Source organism: Ceratotherium simum, chromosome 35 (genome assembly GCF_057802395.1).
Source record: "Ceratotherium simum simum isolate JZ-2026a chromosome 35, ASM5780239v1, whole genome shotgun sequence".
Lineage (NCBI taxonomy): Eukaryota > Metazoa > Chordata > Mammalia > Perissodactyla > Rhinocerotidae > Ceratotherium > Ceratotherium simum.
Genome location: NC_141934.1, coordinates 3,721,371 through 3,746,905, shown reverse-complemented (window position 1 = coordinate 3,746,905; position 25,535 = coordinate 3,721,371). Strand labels below are relative to the sequence as shown.

Genomic DNA, 25,535 nt, shown 5'->3' with positions numbered 1-25,535 from the left:
GGCTCTCCCCTAGGCCACTTCCCACCACTGCCTCATGGGGTGGAGGGGGCTGCTGGCACGTCCCCCCGCCCCCACCCGCCCCCCACGCCGCCAGTGACATTGCTCAACCAGAAACCAAAGTGCATTCCTGAGCCAGGGCCAGCCCACCCGCTGGGAGACAGGGACAGTGGGGTCGGCAGAGTTGGGGGTGGGACATCCCCCCCCTCCCCAGCCATTGTCGTCAGGCAGAGGCCAAGATACAGGGACTGCTGGAGCAAAGGCCCAGGAAAGGAATGGACATCACAATGGCCTGGCCAGAGATGTGACAGAGGAGGCCCAGCCAGGAAGGGCCCTGAATGTCCTTGTCCAGGGAGTGAGGGTCAGGAGATGATGGGGAGGAAAGAGAAGGGAAACCAATTCCCCAGCACCCAGGGGTGCCTTCGGCTGAGACCCATGGGGCCTAAGGAACCAGGTGCACCCTGCCCACCTTCCGGGGCCCAGGGAGCCTCAGGGCCAGCCCCCACCTCCACCAGGAACAAGGCCCACCCCTCAGGCCTCAGTTTCTCCCCTGAAAATGGACCATGGCCTTTTCTCTGGGGCCAAAATGAGGGCTAAGGAGTGACCTGCATACCCCACTAGCCCAGCCTCCATCCTCTCCCCCGGGGACCCCAGAGATGCCACCCTCCAGGGCTCAGGGCTCAGACGGGGGCGGGGGGCACTCTCTGCAGGCCAAAACCCCATCTCCCTGTGTGCACTTTGGAAGCCCCAGGTTTTCCTGCCTCATGAAAGAGAGCCCAGACCTGGCCTCTCCTGGCCCCTGTGCCCCTGCCCTCAGGGGCCCCACTTGTGCTCACTGCTCAGCAGAGAGATCTGGCTGTTGGGCTGTGATCCCTCTCCCCTGCCCGCCTCCCCCAACCTTTCCCAGCACCCTCCTCAGGCACTACAGCTGTGTGTAAAGGACAACTTAGCAGACCCCGAGGGGGGCTTCCTTCGGTGGAGGAAGCAGGATGCTGTGTTGGGCAGTCCCTTTGGGACCCGCCCTCTCTGGGCTGAGCTCCCGGTTGCCTGCCGGCCCCAGCCCTGACCCTCTGGGATCTGGGAACCTCTTCCAGTTCTCTGTTCCCTGAGAACTGGGCCTCCTTCTGGAGCTGAACACAGCTTGGGTTTCACTCTGGGTTTGTGTTGGAAAGCCCCCAGGGCCTGGCTCTGACTAACATGTTTCGCTCCAGCCTCTTGCCCAATCGCACTCCTCAGACTCAGCTTCACCTCCGTGTGTCTTGGGCAGGGTGAGCTGGGACACCCACTGGACTGAGAAGGTATGGGCATTCCCAGCATCGGCGGGCCGCTCTCTGCCCAAGCAAATGCCAGGGCCATTGCGCCCCCTGGTGGCCGACACTAGGAAGTGCGGCTGGCCAGCCCAGGGAGGGACGGCCTGGCCCCTGGTTCTGGGGCTCAGAGTGAAAAAAAAAAAACAGTGCTTGGCATGGGCCTGCCCTGCGTGTCCCCCCCACCCCAGCGGCCGGGCTCTGGTGAAAATGCTGAGGCTAGCTCCAGGGCCTGAGGTGTGAAGACCTCTGACTCCCATCTGCATCCTTCCCTGTTGGACGACACCATTTCACACACAGGATGCTGAGGTCCAGGGAATCGGGAGCCAGCTGGCAAAATGGCCCAGAGCCTGGCGCTGTGGCCCTCGTTTATTGCATTGCTTTGCCACTCACAGGGGAAGCAAGTCCCCCAGAGTCCCACTCCCAGCCCTGGTGGGCATCTCATCCCTGGGTTGCCAGTCAGCCTCGCCCACCCTGAGTACTCAGTAGCCAGCAGGCTCCCCGCCTTTCCTGGAGTCTGAAGCAGCTGCCCAGCCACTGGCCGTGTGGACGATGGCCTGCACCACAGCGATGAAGGTGGAAGTGACCTCTGTGTAGTGATGCCGGGTCTTCAGGGCTGCAACCACTGCCTGGGGGTAGGAGGGGAGAGAGAGGCCTCAGTGGGGCCCCAGATGCCATCTGAACCACACCTGTGTGGTCATGGGCTTCACAGACCCAGACAGTGCCATTTCCGGCCAAGTGACCAGAAAGAGCAAGTTGGGGGCAGCTGGGCCTATTGAGTCTCTTCGAGCAGATGGCCTGGCTCTCACTCCAGGGGAACTCAAGATGGCCCAGGCCACGGGCACAAGGGTCATCTATCCCAGGCAGAGGACACCAGCCATCGTCTACTCTGTGATGACTCAGGAAATCCAGGCCCCCATCCCAGGACACCTTGTGGCCCCCCACTGTGACTTGGTTTCCCCACCCGCCCCACCTCATCAATGTCCTTTTCCAGCGTTGTGGTGTTGGGCAGAAGCTGGTTGTGCAGCCGGGGCTCTTCCACTGCCCGCTTCACGTCATAGCCGAACCACAGGCTGTGGATAATGGCCTAGGGGTGGTGGTGGGGATGGGGTCAGCATGGCCTGGGGCAGGGGCTGGGGGGACAGAAGGGTGGCACATACCAGCGCAGTGGCCGTGGTGATCTGCGTGCCCCCAGCAGCACCCACCACCATGCGGACCTGGCCATCCCGGCCTACAATGATCGCCGGGCACATGGATGAGAGTGGCTGCTTCCCTGTGGCCGGCAGGCGGGCAAAAAAGGACAGAGATGATGGTCAGCTGCCTGCCCGAGACACCAGCCCCCACCCCTCCCAAGCCCCCCACCCCACACCTGGCTCGATGAAGTTGGCCGGTGAGGGGGGCACCCCAAACTCGTTGATGATGTTGGGGGAGCTGAAATCATCCATCTCGTCATTGAACAGGATCCCGCTGACCAGTGATTGCACCTTGGAACCGAAGCTACAGACAGGCTGGGTCAGTCAGCTTTGACCGCCTGGCCCCCACCCACCCACCAAAGCTCCAACTTGACCCCCATGATAAGCTCGGGGCAAGCGCTCTACTAAGGTGGGGCCTCAGTTTCCCATCACGAAAGGGGTTGATGGAGCCCCCTTCTAGGACAGGCAGGCAGCCCTTGGCCCACCCAGGCCACCTGGCAGCCCCTACTAGAGGTTGATGGTGCTGGTGGCCGACACGGCACTGCCGTCCTCCGCGACCACGGACAGGTGGGCGGTACCCCCGTCGTCCGGTGCGTAGAACTCAGGCTCGTAGTAGGAGGTCGGGTGAGTGGTGTCGTCAGAGATCCGGGCCCGGAGCTGGGCGGCAAAGAACTCGGAGCTCATGTTGTGGATCACCTGCCAAGACCCCAGAGCTGGCCTGAGGAGGTGGGGGTGCAGGGAGGGGGCACAGGCTTGTGCGAGCAGCTCTCAGGAAGCCCCCAGTCACGGCTCTGACCACAACTCTCCTATACCCTAAATCTCACGTGGCCCATCTGACCCCCTCTCTCACCCCCTGTCTCTGTTGCACTCCAGCAACTCTGAATGTCTGTCTCTCTGTCCCTCAAGCCTCACTCTCGCTGCATTCAATCATTCATTCATTCAGTGAGCTTATAGTGTGTGCCCAACACGGGGGGATCCACAGGGAACCAACACAGTTCCCCGCCCTCACATCAGAGAAGACAAAGGCAGGCAGGGATGTGCTGGAAAGAACAAGCCAGCTAAGGGGGATGGAGAGGGACAGATGAGGGTGAAATGGTCAGGGAGGGCTTCTCAGAGGAGATGACATCTGAAGTGAGCCCTGAATGAGACCTGGATGGCAAATGCAAAGGCCCTGAGGCAGGCCTGTGAGGACAGGCAGGCAGTGAATGGGGTTAGGAAGAGAGGAGGTTGAAGATGCTGGAAGGGCCACTCCCATAGGTCCTCATAGGCCCCATAAAGACTTTGGCTTTTGCTCTGAACCACACGGGCTTGGGGCAGAGGTGTGAGCAGGCCAGTGGGTGTTTTCACAGGATGCTTCTGGTGGCCGTGTGGGGAATAGAGTGGAACCCAGTTGGGAGGTTATGACCTTGACCAGGGGAGAGATGATGGTGGCTTGCCCAGGTAGGAGAGAAAGAGGAGTGGATGGTCCCGGAGTCTTCAGTCCAGAGTGGCTGTTAACTGGGGAGGTGAAATTGCGGAACAGGCAGTGCTGGGGACAGTCGGGAACTTGAATCTGGACAGGTGCCCTTTGGACACCAAAGAGCTGGCTCAGGTGGGTGGGGGACCCATGTGTGTGGAGTTCACAGGCACGGGTGGGCTGAGGGATAGACGCGGAGATGCCGGCCTCGGGTGGCTGCTTAAAGCCATAGCCTGGACAGGGTCCCCAGGGAGGCGAGGGCAGACAGAGGAGAGGACAGGCAGAGAGAGAGGAGAGGAGGGAGGCACCAGCGAGGAAGAGCCTCGGGGGCCGAGCAAAGGAAATGCCTCCAGAAGTTTCCAGCAACACCCCACGGATTAACTGACTAATCCAAAGCGAAAACGTTCTGCCTGAATCTACTTCCAAGGAAACAGAAAGTGAAGTCCAGGATGTGAGACATTCTGGAGACAACAGCCCTGGGCTTTAAAAACCAACACAACAGCTGGCGGGCCTCTTGTAGGTTAGGAGCCTGGAGATTCCTAACAGCAACTGTAAGGTGTGAGCTCTGTGGGCGCTGGTCCTAAAAGACACCGGGACCCTTGGGGACACTCCAACGCAGGCGTCTGAAGGTCATGTGGCCTCGATGTCAGTGTGTGGAAGTCCTCACTCTTAGGAGATACAATCTGAAGTACTGTATCTGTGACTTACTGTCCCCTGACTCAGGGGACAACATGGAGATGGAGAGAGAGATGGAGCGAGACAGGGGAGAGGAAGGAAATGTGGCAAAATGTCCACAACTTCACAAAACACAAAGTTGAGGCAAGAAGGAGGAGGTAGCGAATTGTGTGAGATGCTGCTGAGAGGGGCCCGAAGGGGAAACTGAGGCTGGATGTGGGGGCGGGGGGATCTGGCGGCGTGGGTGTGGAGTGAGGAAGGGCAGAGCCCGAAAGGAGGGGCTCCAGAGAGGACGGAGCCAGCCAAGTTTGCTCTGAGGGTGAGCCGAGGAATGGGGCAGCAGCTGGAGGGTTCTGGAGCGACAGCAGCATGCACCTCTCTTGGGAATGACCCATCCAAAAGGGCAGAATGGTAACCCAGGAGGCAGAGCGGCGTTGTAGGAAGGGTGTGCCGAGTCAGTGAGGGGTGAACAGAAGGGCTGGCCCGAGCCGGGAGGGAGGACAGAGTGGGTGCAGGGCAGTGGCTTTTGTCACTTCAGGGACACGAGACACCAGATCACTGGCTGCAGTGACGAGTAGTGGGTACAAAATTGTCTTCAGGTAGAAGAGACCCTGGAGGGCAGAGGGGCTGCTGGACAGCTGAGGCCCCGCTTGGGAGGCACAGATCAGTGTGGGGCCTCTGCAGGTCTACCCCAGGATGTGGGGATCCATGTAGGTAAGGAGGGACGTGATGGGGGTCGCAGTGGGGGCCCATGCTGGAGCTGGGGCACCTGGCAGTGAGTGGATTGGGCGGTGCAGGGCCTGGGTGGGGATCTGGGAAGCGTTAGCTCCTGGGTGTGACCAGGGGGCAGGTGGCTGAGGCCTCTGCCTCCCTGGAATGCTGGGCCTCTCCCCCTCATCCATCTTCCTCATCACTCCTGAGGGCTGCCACATCCCCCCGTGTGTTCCTCACCTCAGCACCGACAACTCCAGAACCCTCTAGGCCAAATGCACAGCATGTGCAAAGGCCCTGAGGTGGGAGTGTGACCTGAGCAGGGGTGGGGGCACTAATAACTCATTACCAAGTCTGTCACTCTGTGAGTAAAATGAGGCAGAGGCCAGGACTCGGGGTCACCAGTCCATCCAAGCACATAGTAGGACTGACACCAAAGTTGGTGGTGGGAATGGATTAATAAAGCATGCATGAGGCTGGGGTGGCCCTAGGGAGCTCTCCCGGCACCTCCATGGCAGGCCCCCTACCCATCTGGGGCCAGCCGCTGCTCCTCACCTCAGTCACATCAACGAACTTGGGGTCCCCAAGCAGGGTCCTCTTGGCATAGGCGAACCGGAAGGCCTCCACGATGCGGTGATAGGTCAGGCCCTTCTTCTCAGGTGTCTCCACGCTCTCCGGGGAGAAGTTGTACCCTGGTTGGACAGAGCCGGGTGCACGTTGGCAGCCCCAGGGCCCTTGGGACATCCCAGCTCGGCCAAGACAGCTGGGTGCCCTGGGGTGGGCTCACACCTCCCTGAACCCTGGCCCACCTTGAGAAGGGTGACATTTAACAATCAACAGCAGTGGCCACTTAGGAGGCAGGTAAGGGTGGAACAAGGCAAGGGCCTGGGCGTCACATGTCCAGCCAGAAGGCTATCCAGTCCACGCGGTCGCAGATGAGGGCTTAGATTTACCAGAAGTGCTCTCTGGACCTGCCCCTGGCCGTGAACTTCCAGCACTGGGTGCCTGGGGCAGGCCAGATCCTCACCCCTGAACTTGTGCAAAGGCTGATCTCACCCCCAGGGACACCGCTCGCACCTCTCTCCCTCCCAACCACTCCTCCTCCAGCCCCCAAGCGCCGCCCCTCACTCCGCACTGCCCCCTGCAGGGCCACGGCGGGACAGCTCACCTTTGAGGATGTTGAGGATGAGGGCCAGCACGGGCCCACTGAGCGGGGCGCTGGGCATATAGAGCTGGGCGTCCCCAAGGCTGATGCTCAGTGGGTCCTCGATCAGCTCTGCACGGTAGTTGTTCAGGTCCTCGGCTGTCACAATGCCCCCTGCAGTGGGACAGCAACTCAGTGGGGGGGGCAGGGAGGGTGGACGCGGGGATGGGGCTGCACTACTGGGGGGCCACGGCCATCAAGCTGAGAGCCCTGCCCATCCTGGAAGGACCCACCCCTCTGCCTCCCCACTGGCCCCCCAGCCTCTCTGTCCTCCCCGACAGTGCCATGTCCCCACGGCCAGGCCCGGGTCAGCCACCCTCAACCTGCTTGCCCTGCTGGCATCCCAGTTTGCCATCCCTCTTGGTGGCCAGAGGGTCTTCTCTAAGTGGAAAATATCTGCTTCCATCTCCCCCCTCTCAGCCCCCTCCTCCCGTGACTAATGGGTGGGTGGAGGGAGGCTCGTAATTCTCCTGGGAAACAGCTCCAGACAGACGAGGTATTTACAGGCTAATTTCTGGCGTCAATGTGCTGATCACCCTCCTCCCTGATACATCGACAAAAAATAACATATGAAGCAGGCCTCAGCTCGGGGATGGAGAGACAGCATTGGGCTCTCAGGCCCGAATCCATCAGAATCTGTCCCACAACATCTCGACCGCAGGACTCTGCATGCAGCCCCTCCAATGCCTCCTCACCAAGTCCACCCTCATCCCCTGTGACTCTCCCAGAGAATTAAAACCCTCTCTCCGGGCCTTAGCTTGTTCCCTCTGCCAGGAATGCCCTTCCTCTCTCTGCCTACAAAGTCCAACCTCATCTGTAGCTTAAGCATCACCTCCTCCAGGAAGTCCTCCCAGGTCTGCACTTTAGTGCTTCCCCAGCCCCAGCTCCTGCCTATGCCTGAATTTACCTTCCGGGGTCTTTGTCTCCTGCACGGTCTCTCTCGGCTTTGAACTAACCAGGAGCTGTGGATCCATGTGGCCTGTCACTGACTGCAACATAGCTATGACCCTCCTCTGCCAGGTGCTTCCTCAGGGCGCGGTGCCCAGCCCAGGCAGGACTGGAGGACCTCCTCCCAGGCCCCCGGGGTCACCTGCTCACCAGTCTCCTGGATGTCCTTGACAATCTGGGCTGTGAGGCTCCCGTTGTAGAAGGCCTTGGCACCCTCAAAGGCCAGCGTCTCGTATGTGTCAGCCAGCTTCGACATAGTCACTGTGTCCCCCTCCTGCAGCACCTTCCCATTCCGGCAGAACACCTCGCTGGGGCAAAGGGGCTCCCGTGAGGCAGACAGGTGGGGCGGGCTCAGCCAGACCACCTCCACCCACCCCCCAATACAAGGAGATGAGAACAAGGGGCACTTGGCACCTGTCCACAGGTGAATGGCCCTGTCACTCATGGCTCATCTTCCCGGTGTCCAGCCCATGCCTTCTAGAGTCCCCTGCCACACAGGACACACAAGCCAGGACCCCATGCACCAGGCTCAGAATGTGTCCCCACACAGGTGGGAAGGGGTTTGTGTCTTCTCAGCCCGTCTCTATCAGCACAGGTTCCTGAAAGCGCTCCGCCAGCCACTCATGGCCTGCAGGGACCTCGGCCGCATCTGCCCAGCCTGTGCCCCAGGGCAGGCCGGCGCCCACAGACTTACCACAGCGTGGGGTGCCGCTCAATGGCAGCCTGATTTCTCTCCAGGGCTGCTGCCAAGGCCCTTCCCACAGGGAAGCCCTGGCGGGCCAGCTGGATGCTAGGCTGGAAGAGGCGGGCCCAGGGCAGCCTCCCGTGCCGCTGGTGCGCCAGCTCATAGCCTCGGATCTCACCAGGAACCGCCACTGACAGCCCCCCTGCAGAGGGAGAGGGACATGGTTAGTGGCTCCAGGCAGGGGATATCAGGAGGGATGCTGTCTCGGGCAGCACCCCAGGCACAGTCCCCAGATGGGACCAAGAAGACTCAGGAAAGAAAAGGAGTTTTGAGGTCACATCTGGACTCCGCAGGCAGGAGAGCGGATCAGCTGGGGATGTCTGACACGGGCACAGGAGGCAAAGGCGGGAGTGCGCGCTGGGTTCTGCTGTCCCAGGACCAGACATCTGTGTCTGCAGGTGCCACCATGTCTGAAATCCCGTGCCAGGCTCACAGTTGCACAACGAGACTGTGGGGAAACTCGACCTCTACCATCTCTGAGTTTGAGCCTCCCAGGCCCAAGGCCTCTCATCCCATAAGACTCAAGGGCTCCACCAGAACCTGCCCAAGTCCCCAGTGCAGGCCAGGCCACTCTCAACGCTGGGCTGGTCCCAAGGCAAGGGCCCCCCTTCCTCCTTTCTACTGTCCCAGAACCTCAAATACCAGCCCTATCCCCTCTCTGGGCATCAGTTTCCCCATCTGACAATAAAAAGTTTTGTCTTCCAGCTCTCACCTTCAAGGAGCCCATGACTCCTCTGGAAACAGACCCCTGGGCCTGATTCCCCACAGCCCCCGCTCCCAGGCACCCTCCTGTTTTTCTCCCCTGAGATGACCGGGGCCGTTTTGGCTGCTCCCAGGCTTGGCAGCTAAGGCTCAGGAGCTGCCTCTTCCGCCCCAAAGTCAGGCACGAGGTTCTGAGAGCCAGGTTGTTATGATTGCTGCACATCTGCACGTCTCAGAAGGTCTGACACCCAGCACACAACTCCTCCCATCTTAAATAAACGCTGCCCTGGCCTCAGGCCAATCAAGCTCTCGTACCACTCTGCTCGCCAAGGTCACCAGTGACCCCCACGCCTCCAGGCCAGGATCCCTCTCAACTTCATCTTACCTGACCCAACACTCTCTCCTCCCAGGTCACCTCTATGTCACACCCACCTGGCTCTCCTCATGTCTCCTCTCCTCTGTCCACACTCACTCTCTTGGTGACCTCCTCCAGATCAGAGCTTCAGGTTCCATTTATGTGCTGAAGACTTCCAAATTTACCCTCTGGCCTGGCCTGCTCCCCTGTTGGCCAGATCTGAGGATGCACCCACCCACTTGAGAAAGGCATCCCAAGCTTAACACACCTAAAACCCAACTCCTGACTGTCACCCAAACCCACCCTCCCGCAGTCTTGCTGGTCTCTGTTAGGGGCCACCCTGTCCTTCTAGGTGCACACCTAAAACCCGGGGGTCATCCAGGGCCCCCAGCACTTGTGTCACACCCAAACCATAAGCAAATCCGAGGCTCCACCTTCCAAATGAGTTAGGAACCAGCCACCCACCACCACTCTCCTGACAGATGACCTGACAGGCAGGCGGCTTTCTCCCTGACCCTTCTGCAACAGCCCAAGGTGTCCTGCCAGACATAGGCCAGGTGCATCCCTCCCACTCAAACACTCCAGGGGACCCCACTACCTCTTTCAGACAAGAAAGATGATGACCCACACCATGATGACCCACAAGGTCCGACATGACCTGGGCCATTCCATCCGACCCCAGGTCACTCATCGCAGCCTCACTGGCTCCCACAGAACTCTGTCCCTGCCCTTCCTGCCTGGGTCACTCGCTCTTCCCCCAGATACCTGCACGGCTCCCCCCACCCCACCCCTGCCTCTGGGTCTTTGCTCAGGCGCCCCTCCCTGCCCAGGCCACCCTTGGTAAACCCGCATGCTCTCCAGCCCTTCCCGCCTCTGCCTTCCCGGCAGCATGCGGCACTCGTGTCTGCTCAGCCTCTCTCTTCTCCACCCAGAATGTCAGCCTGACCGGTCCCCGGATTTCATCTGTTGCCTTTATTTTGTACCTCAGCTTGGGGAACAGCCCCTGACACTGTAGAAGGTGCCTAATAAGTCCTAGTTAAATAAATGAATTCCAAGCATTCGTAAGATGCTAAGTGTATAAGATTCCAGCAATCTCACGCTCTGAGTGATTTCATTTCTACACATTCTGAGTTCCCCAGCAAGTATAAAAATTCATAGACTCTGTAGGTTGGAGCAGACTCCAAAGGGGCTGCTCACAGGGCCCCACCCAGAGCCCTGGCCTGAAGGGCAGAGCCCACAGTGGGGGATCAGACCTGCTATGGCCTCTGCGCCCGGCCCCTGCTCCCCTCCAACCTCTTATCCTGCCATCCATTTGGGGGGGGGGTCCTTGGAGCAGCGCCCCCTAGTGGCCACTGGCTTTCCTTCAGCTGCCTGGGGAGCTGGGAGCCTCCTCTCTGCTAAAGGCCAGGTTAGAAAAGAGAGACTCTGCCCCGTACTCCAGAGAGCTATCCCACAAATGAACAAATGAATGAATGACTTGAATGTCTGTTTAGACAGCCTGGGTTCAATCCCAGCTTCAACACCGTCCAGCTGTGTGATATCAGCTGGTTTGCATGACCTTTCTAGGCCTCAGCGTCCCCACCTATAAAACAGGAATCAACACAGTGCTCCTGCCATCAAGGATACAGGGAGGATTCAAGTGGCTCATTGGTGAAAAGGGCTGAGCAGAGGGCTGGTCCCAGTGACCCCAGTACGTGCAAGCTGTTGTAATAATTACTAGCACTAGGTGGCCCTGGAGGGGCCTGAGCAGAAATAACAGAAGGTCCATCCCTTTATTCTCCATGATGATGGTCTTGACCATTCATTATGGGAGGGTGTTATGGGGTCAGGAAGGGATGGGAGGAGTGGGCATCAGCAACTGCCAGAGCTGTCCCTGGCCGCGGACAGGGGTGTGCTCATGCCTTCCCAGGGGCCCATCCCAGCTCTGCATCCATGCCCTGAGCTTATACCTCACCTTCCTGTGACTGCTGCGAGCTGTTGAACATGCTGGCGTAGGCCAGCCCAGGGGCCACCTCTCGGGCATTGATGATCTCAGCTTTTTCTGGAAGGAGAAGAGGTGGGCAGGCCAGATCAACACCAACCCCTCCCCCTGCAGGAGCCCAGGGCCCACCCAGCTGTGCTTGCCCCCAGCCCAAGTCCAGCCCTGGACGACCCACCCCGGCCGTTCCCTTCCCGCTCCCTGTGGGCACTCACGTGTGGTGCTGTCGTAGATGGTGAAGAACAGGCCGCCCCCAATGCCCATGCTGTGGGCGTTCATGAGCCCCACGCACAGCAGGGCCGCGATGGCAGCGTCCACCGCTGAGCCACCCTCCTGCAGCACATCCCTGCCCATGGCATGTGGGGGGAAGTGAGAATCTGTGGGGTCCCCACCCCACATGCACACCCTGTCCACAGGAGGATGGAAGAGGAGTTCTCAGGAGTTTTTGTTTTTTAAATGTAACTCTCAAACTGATGGGCTTATATTTTCCTTGTTCTCAAGCAAACAGATGTACATGACTTTTATAATTGAAAAAACAATTGTTACTTTTTATTAATAACATTTTTTCTGTTTAAGTCTTGAAGTGGGAACTGATCTTTGTATATAATATGAGATAGGAGTCTAAAACAGCATCAAACAGCAAAGGTTATCCAAAGAGATGACACCTTTAGAACTGAGAAAAGGGGTCCAGCTGGGGACGGGGAGACCTGCACCCTGCTCTCACGGTCAGTGTCCCCTTGTCCACTGACCAGAGGCTGATGAGAAGGTCCAAGGAAAGGACACCTCTTGTCCAGACAGCCTGTTTATAGGTGGGGAAACTGAGTCACAGAGGGGCAGAAGTACGGCCCAGGTCGTCTTATGGTGGCTGTCCTCCAGGGCCTGTGTCCCCACTCACCTCCCGATCTCCGAGCACTGCTTGGCGTCCGCGGCCACGGCTGCCCTGGAGTACACATGGGTGAGTTGCCCGGAGGAGGGCAGCCAGAGGCAGAGGCCGATGATGAGGAGCACCAGGGCCACAGCAGCCAGCAGGGCCAGCACCATGTACCGCTTCCTCATGGCTCTGTGGGCACAAGGCGGGAGCAGGTGACCGCCACCAGCCTGGCCTTGGGCACATCCTGACCCCTACCCCCATAGGGCACAGCCCAAAGTCAAGCCTCAGAAATCTGTCCGTGTCTCCTTCCAGCCCAGAACACATGCGGCCTGTCCAACCTTCCGGCCTTTGTACAGGCCATTCCCTCCGCCAGAAGCTCCTCGCCCCATCTCTGCCCTCCTCAATCCTCCCTGCTTATCCTCTGGCCCTATCCTGGTAAGGACCCCATCTCCAGCAGGGATCCCTCCCAGGAGCCCCCAGATTTCGTACGTCCCTGCAGAAGCCTTGCCTGTCTTCTACAGTGGCTGAGCCCTCTACTGCCAAGCAAGGAGCGCCATGAGGGGCAAGCTTGGCCTGAGTCCTTCTGTGTCCCCCACCTCAGCCCAGAGCCCAGCACTGTACATGGGTCCCCCAGAGTGGCCTGCCACAGAGTGTGGGATTCAGCCTCCATGGTGCCCTCAAGAGGGGGCAGTCTCCTCCTGAAATCGTCACATCAGCCGCCACGGGGCAGGGGCGTACCTTCCTCAGCAGATGGGAGCCCGAGCCTTGCCTGGGGAGGTGGCCACGACAGCTGGGAGAGTTTCGCTGAAACGGCCAGTGAAATAACTGGGGTCTCCCTCACGTTCTGCAGGAGACTGTGGCCACAGAATCTGCTCCAGAGAGATGCCCCGACCACGCAGCCTCCTCGTTCTCCTGAAAATCCAGAGGGTGTCCCTGAAGCCGGCTGGGCCCGGCTCTCCCTGGGGAGCTCTGTGAGGTTTCTCTTCCTCCAGATGAACTCTGGAGATGAAGAGGAGGCCGTCAGCCACTCACATGTTGGTATGCATTCTCCCAGCCTTTCTCCCAGGCACAACCAAGAGGGTCTGCACAGAGCAAGGAAGGAACAGCGGGGGCACTCCTGCACAAGGCCGGGCTTCGGTGGCAAGCATATCATGTGACGAAGGGGTGAAGCCCATGTGTGTGCAGCGTGGAGAGGAGCCAGCCTGCTCCGTCTGGGCCTGGACTCACCCCTCCCTGCTTGCTGTGGGGCCTCGGGCAAGTCACTGACCGTCTGTCCAGTGGGAGTGTCAGAGGCGCCCCGCTCGGGGGTGTTGCGAAGATTAAGTAGATTGGAAGGTATGAAGTGCTAGGAAATTGCTGACTACACTGGGCCATGCCGGGGAACGCCCTGGAGGCCTGCGCGTGGCAGAGGGAAGCTGGTCAGCCTCTTGCTCGCTGTTTATTTCCCTGTTGACTTCCTTCCAGGATGTGCAGGGAAGGACAGCAGTGACCCTTGGGGTCCCTGTGGCGGTGGCAGCAGGCGAGGGGTATGACCCCAACAGGGAGGAGAGGTGTGTGGCAGAAGCAGGGGTCCCCCTCTCCCAGACTCAGTACCCTCCAAAAGGCAGATGTCTGCTGGTGAGCCCCGGCTGGGACCTTTCTGGCTCCCTCTGTCCCTTTTCAGAGTGTCTGAACTCCAGGGGCCAGACACGGTGTCCCAGAAATGGGCTAGGAATGGAGTCCCACCCACATGTGGGGGGCACACAGATGCCAACATGGAAGGGCTTTCTCCTCCTGGGCTCAGCAGGTGATCATGCAGCAGACCACTACCCCACGTCTCCAGTAGGATCCAAGCCAGCCCCTCCTCTCCCCCTTGACCACCTTGACAGAATCCAGGCACCACCATTTCCCGCTGGACTCCTGCACAGCCCCCTCCCTGCTCTCCCTCCCGCCAGCATGGCATCGCCTGCTCTTCAGTCCTCCGAAAAGCAGACAGAAGGCTCCCTCCGAGGTGCCAACCAGGCCCTGCCCCCCACCACTGCCCCTGGGGACAGTCCGTGCCCTCCATCCCCTGCCAGGCCTGACAGCCCTCGGGGCACACCCTGGGCCCTGGCAGGGAGGCTGGGTCAAGGTTAAGAGTTCCTGATGGACACAGCTATGCTGGGAGATCTGAGGGACCACAGGAGCCGGGCTGGTAACATATGGCGTCTGTTCCGGACACAGAACTTTCCCGTCACATGCAGTGGGGGGCGGGGCAGACAGGATGGGGGCCAGTGACCTCCTCCCCAGCATAGACGCAGCCACATTTGCCAAGGAGCCACCACAGTCCTGTCCACTGGGCAAGGGCACACCAGCACCTTGGGGGCATGGTCTCATTTCTCCCAGGCTTGGGGCTGTCTGCTGATCCCCTCTTCAGGGCCCTCTTCTCTTCCCTTAGGCCCCTGGGGTAAGCCAGCCATGACCTCCTGAGGTCTGGGCTCCAGCCCACCCTGTCCATCCATCTGTCTGTCCATCCATCCACCCAAGGGCCCAAGTGGGCTCTCCGAGGGGCAGGGGGCACCCGGCAAGGCCAGGAAGAGTGAGGAGGGGGTGGGCAGCACTGACCCTCATCCCCTCCGCCCTGGGCAGGGCAGCATGGAGGCCTGGCCCAGCCCCCCGCAGGCAGACGTCCCCAGCCCTGCGGAAGACACCCTGCTGGGAGACTGGGCTTCCATTTCCCACCCCCCCACCGCACAGTTTTTCTCAAAGACTCACTAAAACAATGTCCAAGCCCAGAGGCCTGGCTCTCACCCAAATCAGTGTCAAGAGGGGAAACCGAGGCCAGAGAATGGGTAGGGCTCAGCACTTGGCCTCCAACCCCGGCCCCCACTCCTCATGACCCTGGTGGGCTTACCTGAGACCGGCGGGTAGCAGGGGCCCAGGAGAGCCCCTGTTCCTCAGAAGACAGCTCTGGGCTGGGGCACTGGCCGGGGAGGAAGAGGCAGATTTGTCTGCCTGGGAAAGTCTCAGCCACAGTGCCGGCTGGGCCCCCCACTCTGAGGAGCCGCCCCAGAGCCACGCCTGCGGCCCCTGCAGAGCTCCTCAGGGGGCCTCAGAACTAGGACTGGGATCTGGGGGTGGGGACCTCCAAGGAAGAGCAGAGGCAAGAAAGGGGCAGGAGGAACTCACGTGCTCACCTAGTCCCAGGGGGGTGAGAGGCCTGCAGGGGGTGTCTGAGGAGGGTAGGGAGCAGGCAGTCCTCTAGGACAGGTCCAGTCTGGCAGGGAGGCCGGCCAGAGGCTGACGTCATGGCAGCATGGAGGTGCCGTGACTCGGCCTGTCACCAGGTGACTAAAGTTCACGCAGCCCTGGGAGGGCCCTGGGCAGGAGGTGGGAGGTGCCATGACAGCAGTGACCCTTGGGGTCTCCAGGGCAGTGGCAGCAGGCAAGGGGTGTGGCCCCAACGGGAAAGGAGAGGTGTGCTGACAGAGGCAGGTGGGACCCCTCTCCCGGACTCAGTTCCCTCCAAAGAGTGGAGTCCGCCAGCAAGCCCCGCCAGGCGAGCCCCAGGCTAGGTCCTCACTAGCTTGCCCTGTTCCTGTTCAGAGCATCTGAATCCCAGGGTCAGGCAGTGTCCCGGAGATAGCTCCTGAGGCAGTGGAGCAGGGGAGACAAGAGCACCAGACCAGAATCCGGATCTGAGTGGCCTCACCTCACCCCACAGCCAGATGCCAAAGATGCTTCGCTGGAACACAGCCTGGGACCTTGCATCCAGACTGGTTCCACCGCCTATCCAGGAACATTAGCTCCCCAGGCCCAAGGAACCACCTGAACAGCCTGGAAAGGCAGGGCCCAGAGAGGGCCAGAGCTGGTCCAAAGTCACACAGCCCAGCAGTGCAGGCCTGGCCACCCTGGATCTGCCCCCAAGTTGCTGCAGCCCTGACCAGCCCACCAAGGAGGCCTCAAGTCAGGAGCAGCTGCAGGCCCAGCCCAAGGGAACTTAGACACTGTTCCCCGCTCTCCCTTGGCCTTTTATCTGCCAAGGACAAGGAATCTCTCCTGATCATGGCTCCCTCTGCTTCTCCCTGGCCAGCTCTGTCTAGGCCGCCCGGGAGACCCTGCAGCCCCCATCCGTGACCCCTAATCCACAACCACCCTGCAACGCCGCACTATCTGATAGATAGAAGGAGACATAGAGGCTGACCAGATATTGCTGCCCGCCCTGGGTCATGCATCCGGGACAGGCGTTGTCCTGTCGCCCACTGCCCTTGAGCAGGCTTAGGATGAAACCCACCAAACGCACTCCTATGAAATCCTAAATGGCCCCAGTATGGGGGTGCTATGATGGAGCTCTCTCCCTGGACATTGCCCCTCGATACCCCTGCAGACCAAGGTGACTGGGAAGATGAACAGCGCAGGAGCCAGGGACTGGCAGGGGATTTGGGCCTGCCTGAGTGGCTGCTTGGCAGGGCAGTCGGCTGGGAGGGGTCTGCAGTGGAGAGCCACAGGGCTCTGTCCCTAGCCTGAGCCTGCTCTGCCGTTTTCTCCCTGCCTGGGATGGCAAGAGACACAGCGGTATCAGCAGCAGCATGAGGACTGGAGGACTGTCTGAGTGGTCAGAGCATGGCCCAGACTCCACAGGTGACCCCAACAGGAAAAATTGGGGCAGGGACAAGTTAGAAGACAGAGAGCTGCCTGTGATGGGACACGAGCGAAGTCTAGAAGCAGCTGCAAGTTCCAGGGAGAGGAGACAGGAGGGAAGGTGTCTCATCAAAGGCCCTGTCAACAGAGAGGCATGACATACAGAACAAAGAAGGCCCTTCCTCACATGTTGAGTGGGTCACATTCTGTCCCGGTCAGCCCCCAACCCCCTATATGCAGAGAGGGGACCTGGGGGTAGTGGGTCTGCCCAGCAAAGGTCACTCCAGGAAAGGCTGCAGGAGTGGGGCTGGAGGTCTTCTCCAGACCCCACGGCTCCTGTCCTACGCACAAAAGATGGTGAGCTCCCTGTCCCCAGGAATGTGCAAGCCTCACGCACCAGAGATACTGACTCTGCCATCAGCACCACCCCCTCCCAACACACACACCCCTAAGCTGAATTTAGGGCCAGTGGAGCAGGCTCCCAGGATGCAGCAGAGAGGGGAGTATGAGAAGGCAATGACAGAGCAGCCAGCCTGGAGTTTCTCTATTAATCCTCCAACCCAGCTGTCAGCTGTGTCACCACTGCCCCAGAGCCACAGGGGTGAAACCCGGGCCCAGCCCCAAACCCATTCACAGACAGGAAACGGAGGCTTAGGTAGAAGCAACTGAGCCAAGGTCAGCTGGCCCCAGGAGGCACATGGACCGGCAGGTGAGCCTGGGACCCACTCCGGCCCTATCACTGGCAGCCCACAGCGAGGAGTCACTCCCCTGGGCATGAGAACACAGCTCTCCGCACCCTGCCCACACCCCTGGATGGGAAGCTTACCAATACCCAGACCCAGAGTTGAGATTTGTCTCCCTCACTGCCTACCTTGGTGGCATAGGGTTGAAAATTAGAAAAAGGACCAAGACTTGATAACCACTACCTGCCGGAAACGTTTCAAAATAGCCATACATGCCTGCGATGACCACAGGGTGGCAGGCGGCCCCTAGAGTTGTGCAATGACTCCTTGCACAACCAACCCTGCTCCAGCCCCACCACAGCCACAACCAGAACGCCAGAGCGGCAAGCATGGCCTGAGGACACAGCGCCATAGCCCCCATCACAGCTCCAGCTCCACTCCAGACCTGACGCCCCAGCAACTCTCCCCAGCCTAGGCTCCCAGATCCACCTGGGCCTCAGTTTCTCCATGCTGCACTCCTTCCTCTTACATCCAAGAAGTCCACCTCTGGGTGCTGTAGCTTCTTCAGAGAAGTCAGGCGGCTCCACCCGGTCCTCCTCCACCCATCCCACACCTGTGGCAGAGTGAGCCAGAAGGCAGCCTCAAACCCACTTACCAGACAAAAAACAAAGAACCTAAGACTCTGCCCATCTGTGCAACCTCTCTGCAGGATCCATCCACATGAGCCCCACCCCCGTCACCCTGAAGGGCAGCTCACTCCCATTACACAGGTGCATAAACTGAGTCTCGAGCAGAAGAGAGATTCCTTCAGAGCAGGCTAGCACTTGGCAGAGCTGGGGCTGGAACCCAGGCCTCCAGAAGCTCCCTGAGCTTCCCCCACCTACAATGTCCAGCAGCTCAGAGAGGGTAAGCTGCACTTGGGGTCACACAGCACTGTGGTGCAGACAGACACCCATAGGGCCTACCTGGCTCCTGGGTTGGTCCTCTTGCTAATCTCCAGCACAGAGCCGAGTCCCCAGTGCCCAGCTGTGACCCAGCTCCTCCCCTCCCTCCCCCTGCTGGCCTGGGCTGGGGAGAGGCTTTAAAGGCACAGGAACCTTTCCAGGTGGAAAGATGGCTGGCTCCTGGTCCTGACCCTGGGGCTGTGTGACCTGGGACAGCTGTGGGCCTCTCTGAGCCCAGTGAGGTCCCAAACCCTGAATGAGAAACCTGAGCTTTGCAGGCCTCAGTGGGGCTGAATGAGGCTGGGTTTCAGGGACAAGCAAGTCAGACCAAGGGTCCCCTAGGAGGAGGTGGACTCTCCCTACTTAGGATGTCCAGAGAGCGGTCACACAGCGCTGGGCACAGCCAGATGCCTGCCCCCTTGTGGGGTGGGATGCAAGCATCTGAGGCCCCACCAGGCCCGAGGAGCCTAAGACCCTCTCCATGACTCCAGGGTAGGGGACACCCCTCCAAACATACCCACTCCTTGCCCCTCGGGCTGCAGTAGCATGACTATAGGCTATAGCTGCAAGGACCCTGGTCACCTGGACTGAAGGGAGTCACATGACCCAGGGGAGTCCTTCCTCATCCCCCAGCTTTCTGGGGTCATGAGCAGGCAGGCTGATGGAGGACACAAGACAGTGGGGGCGGGGGATGGAGCTGTCGGCTCATGCCCCCACCTGCTCCAGCCCATCAAATGAGATGGAGCGGGTGCCCCCACAGGGCTGGCAGACTCACGCCTACCTGTGCCTCTGAGGTCCACACATGGCAGAATTGCTACCACTAGCATGGCCCTGGTTTAAACTCATTCATTCATCATTCATCACTCATTGATACACTTATTCATCGCCTCCCCCCATCCAATCCTGGCCTGTCCAGATTCTTCTCTCAAGGAGCTCCCACAGGATTGGAGATGGGCTAGTATGGTCAGCCAAGGAGGAGGAGGAGCCCAGGGCCCAGAGAAAGAGGCAGACACCGTGAGGGGGGTTTGGGAATCAGGGCAGAGCTGCGACTGGATTGGCAAGGACATGCCAGGCAGGGGGAACCACTTGAGCCTGGAGGCCAGGCACTGGAGGCATCTCTGGGAGCAGTGAGGGCACAAGAGAGAGTCTTGACTTCCCTGGGCCCTTCCTGAACCCTAAAGCATCAAAGCCAGAAACGGAAGTGGCTGAACTCAGATCTCGAAGGCCAGGCCAGTGCATCTGGACTTTGAGAGCCCAAGGAGGCTGGTGAATGTATCACCTGGCTGGGTAACCCATTAACCTTGGCTCACTCATTAAGATCCTGGTGGGTGACCATTAGCTCCTCAGCTGGTTCCGTTCCGGGAGCCAGGCAGAGGGCAGGGGCTGTGGGAAGAAGGGAGTGTTGATGGGGGTGCTGGCTGGGGGTTGGTCGAGCTGGGCTCTCTGTGTCCTTGTTCCTTTAGGACATTTCCTGGGCCGGGCTGGCCTCCAGCTGGGGGCAGCTGCCAAGGCAGCAAGGAGGGCGCCACCCCACCATCCCATTGTCTTTCATCTCCTAATCACACCTCCTGTGCTGGCACCAGCCACCTAGAGTGCCTCGGGGGCCTTGGCCAGACAGGAGGCTCAAGGTGCTGGTCCAGTGGGTGGGGGTGGTTGGGCACCTGGCCCATCTCCCCTCTGAGAAATGGGCCAGTAGTGGCCTCCAAGGCCCTTCCTGTTCTGACAGGCTCAGTCTGCCCCATCTCTGTGCCTGGGAAAACAAGGCACTGGCGGGGCAAGAAGGATGCTCCCGGCACAGGAAACCGCAGCCTGAGAGAGGCAGGGACTTGCCCAAAGCCACTCAGCAGGACAGTGACCCATGACACGGGGAAGGCGCTACAAACCACTTCTTGCAGTGCCATCTCACTGCAGCCTCAGTCATGCAACGCCCTGCTGTCAGGTCCTGGGAGCACCTGTGCCTGAGCCCAAGAAGTGCCAAGTGAGCCTTATGCCCTGTGGGGGCCACGGCTGGGAGAGACACAACATCCCAAAATGCAGTCGTGAGTCTCACAGTGAGTGAGCCAGACAGGCTGGTCCTGATGCAAGCAGCACCTGACCCATCCTCCAGAACTGCCAGGAGAGGGTCTCAGGGCCCACTGGGAGCCAGGAAACCTGATATCAGCCAGGATATTCACTGTCCCCTGGTATCTACACCAAAGAGACATTTGGTAAACTGGCTAAACAAAAGTGACTTGGAATCCAAGCATTGGAGCATCTTAATCAACTTAAGGATCACAGAATCTCAAACGTTTGGTCTCTGATCTCCCATCTCTAGCACCCCAGAAAGGTCAGCTTGCACACCTGCCCTGATGGGGAGCTCAGTACCTCTAAAGACAGTGAGACCATGATTGGTTGGCAAGTTCCTCCCAACTTCAGGCTCCAATTTGCCTCCTTGGAATGTCTTCTGCAGGCTGCGAGAGTCGGCCTGCTTCAGGTGCGCCTGGCCTCGCATCCTGCCCGCTGTCTTGAGGCCACAGAGCAGAGGAGCAGGGGCTACCCCAGACCCTTTGGCTACCTGGCCACAGCCTCTCAAAGCCATGCACATCCCACTGAAGGGACAGAAGGAAGACTCCAGCTTGGTGAAGGGGCTGGTATTGCTCCGTGGTGGTGGAGGTGAGCTCTGGACAACTGCAGGCCGGGCAGAGCCCCCGTGGCCCCAGGGCCTGGCCAACGCCCCCTGGTGCCATTTGCAGTGTTCACCATTTCAGCACCCACCTTTGATGCGAGGCCAGAGGCTGAAGCGTGGCCAAGTGCGTGGGCCTCCGGAGATGTCAGCTCGTTAATACCTGGGAACATCCAGCACCTGGTGGACCAAGTCCAGCTCCCAAACTCAGAGGCAGGACGGCAGCACGGCCAAGGGCATGGGCTCTAGAGTCTCTAGGTTCAACTTTGACCCCAGCCACAGATGTCCCAGGGTCTTCTCCTCCTGCCCTCAGATTTCCATCTGGAGAACAGGGACAATTAAAACAATTGTTGGAGGGATTCACTGAGACAGCCATGCGCAGACTGCAGTGAGCCCCGGTACCTCCATGGCTCTGACACCCAGGCCTTCAGCCACCTCTGTCCCTGCCTGATGCTCAGAGCTTAGAACTCATAAGTGCCCCTCTCCTGACCACCCTGTCCTCCCTGCCCACAGACCCTGCACAGGTAGCATTTATCACATCACCTTGTAATTATCTCCGGTGTCTGGGAGCTCCGGGGAGTAGGGGAGGAAGGCTGAGTCTCGTCCATGCCCCAGCCCCACCCCTGCGCCTGGCCTGGTCACTGGGAGAGCTGACGCACCCTTGTCTCCACAGCCTCAGGGTTGCATGCCCAAGCCCGTCTGTCTACCCCACCCAAGCCCGCCCCCAACTCCCTGACCTTGCACGAGCTAAGCGGATCTGTGGTTTCACGGAGGCCAAAACTGCCCAACACTTTCCATGCATGCCCTGCTGGGCCCACCCGGGCTTCCAGGAGCCCCACCCCACCACTTCTTTCCTGGCGTCTCCTTGGCTCCGTGGCCTCCTTCACCTCTTCAAGCTGGACTCACCAGCTGGGTCCTGCTGAAACATCCTGCCAGCTCATGTTTCACACGCCTCAGGTCGACATGCCCAAACCTGGGCTAAGCAACGACCCTCCCCAGACCTCCACCGGCCACATTAGCCAGAGTCTGGCCCTGAGCAGCCGCCCCTGCCTCCTCACTGGCCCCATTCAGCTGCACTTTCACACCCCGTCTCCGCAGCACCTGACCCCAGCCCCTCAAGGGCCACCACTCTCACCTGGCAACTCCTCCTCATGGGTCCCCAGGCCACCAGTTACCCCACTGCAGCCCCAGTGCTCAGCCTGCAAATCTGAGCGTGTCCCTCCCCCACCGAAAAACTCTTCAAAGGCCCCCTTTGCCCTCCAGATAAATTCCTGCTGTTCTGGGGCCCTGCCCCTTCCTCTGTGCAGTTGACGTGCCGCTCTCCCACTGGGACTGCATGCTAGTGCTCCTCCTTCAGACCCCAGCCTCAATGCCACCTCCTCCGAAAGAACTCCTCTGCCTCCCTGTCAGGTGACTTCCTCAGTTCCCACAGTGCCTGGGGGCCCCCATCACAGCTCCCCACCTCTGTGCGGTAGCTGGTCCACCTCCTGTATCTGTCTGAGTCTCCGCAAGGCCCAACGGTCATCAGTGAATGGACGAACGATGGCTGTCGGGGGGCCGGGTGGACACAGTACGAAGCTACGGAAGATTCAATGGTAAAAAGAGCTTGCACACGTCCAACACCACTGTGTGCCCGACTCTTTCCTTGCTGTGTCTAATCCTAAGATATTTGCCAGATGGACATTTGATTTTCCCCATTTTACAAATGAGGAAACTGAGGTTTGCAGAAACTACTAGTAGTAGTGGGTTGAATAGTGTCCTCCCAAGTTCATATCTACCCGGGAGCTCTGAATGTGACCTCATTTGGAAATACAGTCTTCGTAGACGTCATCAGTTAAAATATCATACTGGATTGTGGGGTCCCTAAATCCAATAACCAGTGTCCTTATAAGAAGGCAACGGGAAGAGAGATGCACAGACACAGGGGAGAAGCCCATGTGACCAGGGAAGCAGAGACTGGAGTGATGCAGCCACAAGCCAAGGACTGCCAGCAACCATGAGAAGCTAGGGAAAGGCAAAGAATGATTCTCCCCTAGCGCCTCCAGAGAGCATGGCCTGCCACGGCCTTGATTGCAGACTTCTAGCCTCCAGAACTGTGAGAGAATCAATTTCTGTTGTTTTAAGCCACCCAGTTTGTGCTGATTTGTTACGACAGCCACAGAAAACTAGTACAGTGACCTACTTTGCCTACGTTTGTACCCCCAAAAAGGAGCAGGTCCAGGGGATGCAAATCCAGGTCCTGAGCCCACACTTGTGACCCCCATGGCAGTAACTGGCCCTGCAGAAGACTCACAACCTGTCCCTGTAGAGCCAGCTCCAGGGAAAACCGTCTCCACAGAGCGTCCATCTGCTTCCTTCCCCTTAGTGAGTTCCAAAACCATCCTATGTCCTTCTTTGCAGTGGCTGCCAGAAGGCTCAGTGTCACCTGGCTGCTTGCTGAGGTACCATCAGCTGTGAGCTGGACTTCCCCTTCCTGGGCTTTGACTACCCCACTGGGTGGGTAGAGAAGAGGCCCTAAGGTGGGGCAGGTCCAGTTCCAGCTCCGGCTGCAGCTCTCCACCCTGCCTGCTGGGTCCTCTGGACCTTGGTTCCCTGTCACTCCAGCCAGGCCACCACACGGATGGCCAAGGGCTTGGGAAGCCAGAGGTGTGGCTGTCACCGCTACTTGTCTCCTGGCAGGCCCTACTTGGGGCCCAAGATGCCCCCAGCACGGCCTGGGGACCAGCTGTGTCCCTCCCACCTGACTCTCTAGCTCCCCAACCTCCTACCTCCCTGGCTGCCCAGGGGTGGCCAGGCTGCCCCAAGAGACCCGGTACAAGTCCCTGAACCCCCACATCAGCCCTGGGGGCTGAGAGGGCAATATCACAGCCCCCACCCCACTCATGGGGTCTCCACAAACACAGTTCTGCCACCTAAGGCAACTCTGGGGAGAGGGCCAGCAGCCTTTAGTTAAGCACACATGGAGGCTAGTGAGGGGGAACATGCCCCCACTCCCGAGGGCACAGCTCTGTCTCTGGGGCCTCCTGTCCAGATCAGATTAGGCCTGAACGAGTCCCTAAGAGCCAACTCAACCTAACTACCCCCACAGGAGGCTGAGGGAGGCCCAACCAGGGATCTGGGTCTAGACACCACCCTCCCTCCTTTCCTGGGAAAATGTCCTCCAGGAATCACTCAGCCAAGGACACAGAGGGTGGGGTGGGGGGTGAGGGGTGAGGCTGGGGGGCAGTTCTGCTTTCCACAGGACTCTAAGCTCTGGGCATCCCCCTACGCCACTGCCTGGGTTGCCCCCTTCATGACATCCAGGCTCAACACTCCCTCCCTCCACCCCGAATCCCATCTCAGCCTTCTTACATTCGAGGGGACAATGTCCAGGCCTGGCTCAGCCTCTGGAAGGATATGGTCAGGATCTGGGAGACCTCCCAGCTCTAGCTCCAGCCCTGAGTTTGTGGGGGAGGAGGAGGAGGGTCTTACCAGGCTGCCAACTTTGGACAGGGGGTCTGAGAGGTCCCTGGGGCAATGGCGCTGCTGCTTAAGTCCCTGGCCCCATCACGTCAGTTCAGCTACAGCGCCTTGGCCCTGGAGGAAGGCCCGCCGGGCAGTCGTGCAGGTTTGCCAAGGAGGAAACCTGTGTTGCCAACGTGGCCCCAGGACAACGCTGGCTGTGGAGAGGGGGAGGGGAGGCTGCTGGGTCCAGCTGGCAGATGGCAGGGGAGAAGGGGGCCCAGGATAGAAAGGCCCCAGGTACAGGCTCAACAGGGGTGCCCAAGCAGGCAACGACAGGGTTAGGGTTCAGTGGGCGGTCAAGGGATAAGGATATAAGTCATCCTCTGCCTTGTCTCAGGGGCTCGGCCTCAGGGGACCACAGACACCAGCACCCTGTTTCTGGACACACTTCTAGGGGGCAATGCTTAACCCAAAGGAAGAAGCCTGACTCTGCCCTCATTTACTCTGCCCTCATTTACCATGTGCCCTCAGACAGCCTCCCCTCTCCCCCACGTACCCCAGTCTGTGCTCATCCCTCCTGCACCAGTGCCCAGGCACACTGTCTTCACAAGCTGGACACACCCTCCTTGCTGTGGGAGTTCGGATCTGAGTGCCCCAAATGCCTCCTACCCAGGGAATGTGAGGGGCCCAGAGCTGGGGGGGTTGGGAGGATGGGGGCTGCAGGGGACAGCAGGCCTCTAATGAAGGCCTCTGGAGCTGGGCGGGTCCCCAGCTCAAACCTGGACCCTGGAGGAGTCAGGGCTCCCCCTCCTCACACTGCCCCCACTCCTGTCAGGCAGGAGGACTGAAGCCAGCGGCACGTCCTGCTGGCCTGCTGCCACCCTGCCCAGAGCTGGGCTTAACGGTTAACCCGCACTCCCCATCCTGTTTACCACCCAGGCAGGGGTCAGAGGAGGCGGCCTCCACCCAGCCTGCCCAGGCCTGCTCCCAGCCAAGCAGGGAGGGGCAGAAAATATTTGTCAGTGCAGGAGTGTCCACACAGGGTGGACAAGTCAGATACT

At 59.7% G+C, this 25,535-nt stretch overlaps 1 protein-coding gene across 1 annotated transcript; it reads right to left on the bottom strand.

The window, feature by feature from the left end:
* Nucleotides 1-1,514: 1,514 nt before the first annotated feature.
* GGT1 (gamma-glutamyltransferase 1) lies at nt 1,515-23,025 on the bottom strand. Its single transcript, XM_004443094.3, has 15 exons — nt 22,493-23,025; nt 21,123-21,351; nt 12,881-13,054; nt 12,167-12,331; nt 11,487-11,617; nt 11,248-11,334; nt 8,186-8,378; nt 7,642-7,799; nt 6,508-6,657; nt 5,895-6,031; nt 3,006-3,193; nt 2,674-2,801; nt 2,465-2,577; nt 2,278-2,391; nt 1,515-1,933 (listed from the first exon to the last, which is right to left on the bottom strand). The coding sequence occupies exons 4-15, from the start codon at nt 12,325-12,327 to the stop codon at nt 1,787-1,789; spliced, it is 1,707 nt and encodes a 568-aa protein (XP_004443151.1). The 5' UTR covers nt 12,328-12,331; nt 12,881-13,054; nt 21,123-21,351; nt 22,493-23,025; the 3' UTR covers nt 1,515-1,786.
* Nucleotides 23,026-25,535: the final 2,510 nt, after the last annotated feature.

Coding starts and splice junctions, on each gene's coding strand:
- GGT1 (XM_004443094.3), bottom strand. CDS start 12,327: ATGAGGAAGCGGTACATGGTGCTGGCCCTGCTGGCTGCTGTGGCCCTG. Junction 11,335..11,486: donor CATCTACGACAGCACCACAC/GTGAGTGCCCAC, acceptor TTCTCCTTCCAG/AAAAAGCTGAGATCATCAAT. Junction 2,392..2,464: donor TCACCACGGCCACTGCGCTG/GTATGTGCCACC, acceptor CACCACCCCTAG/GCCATTATCCACAGCCTGTG.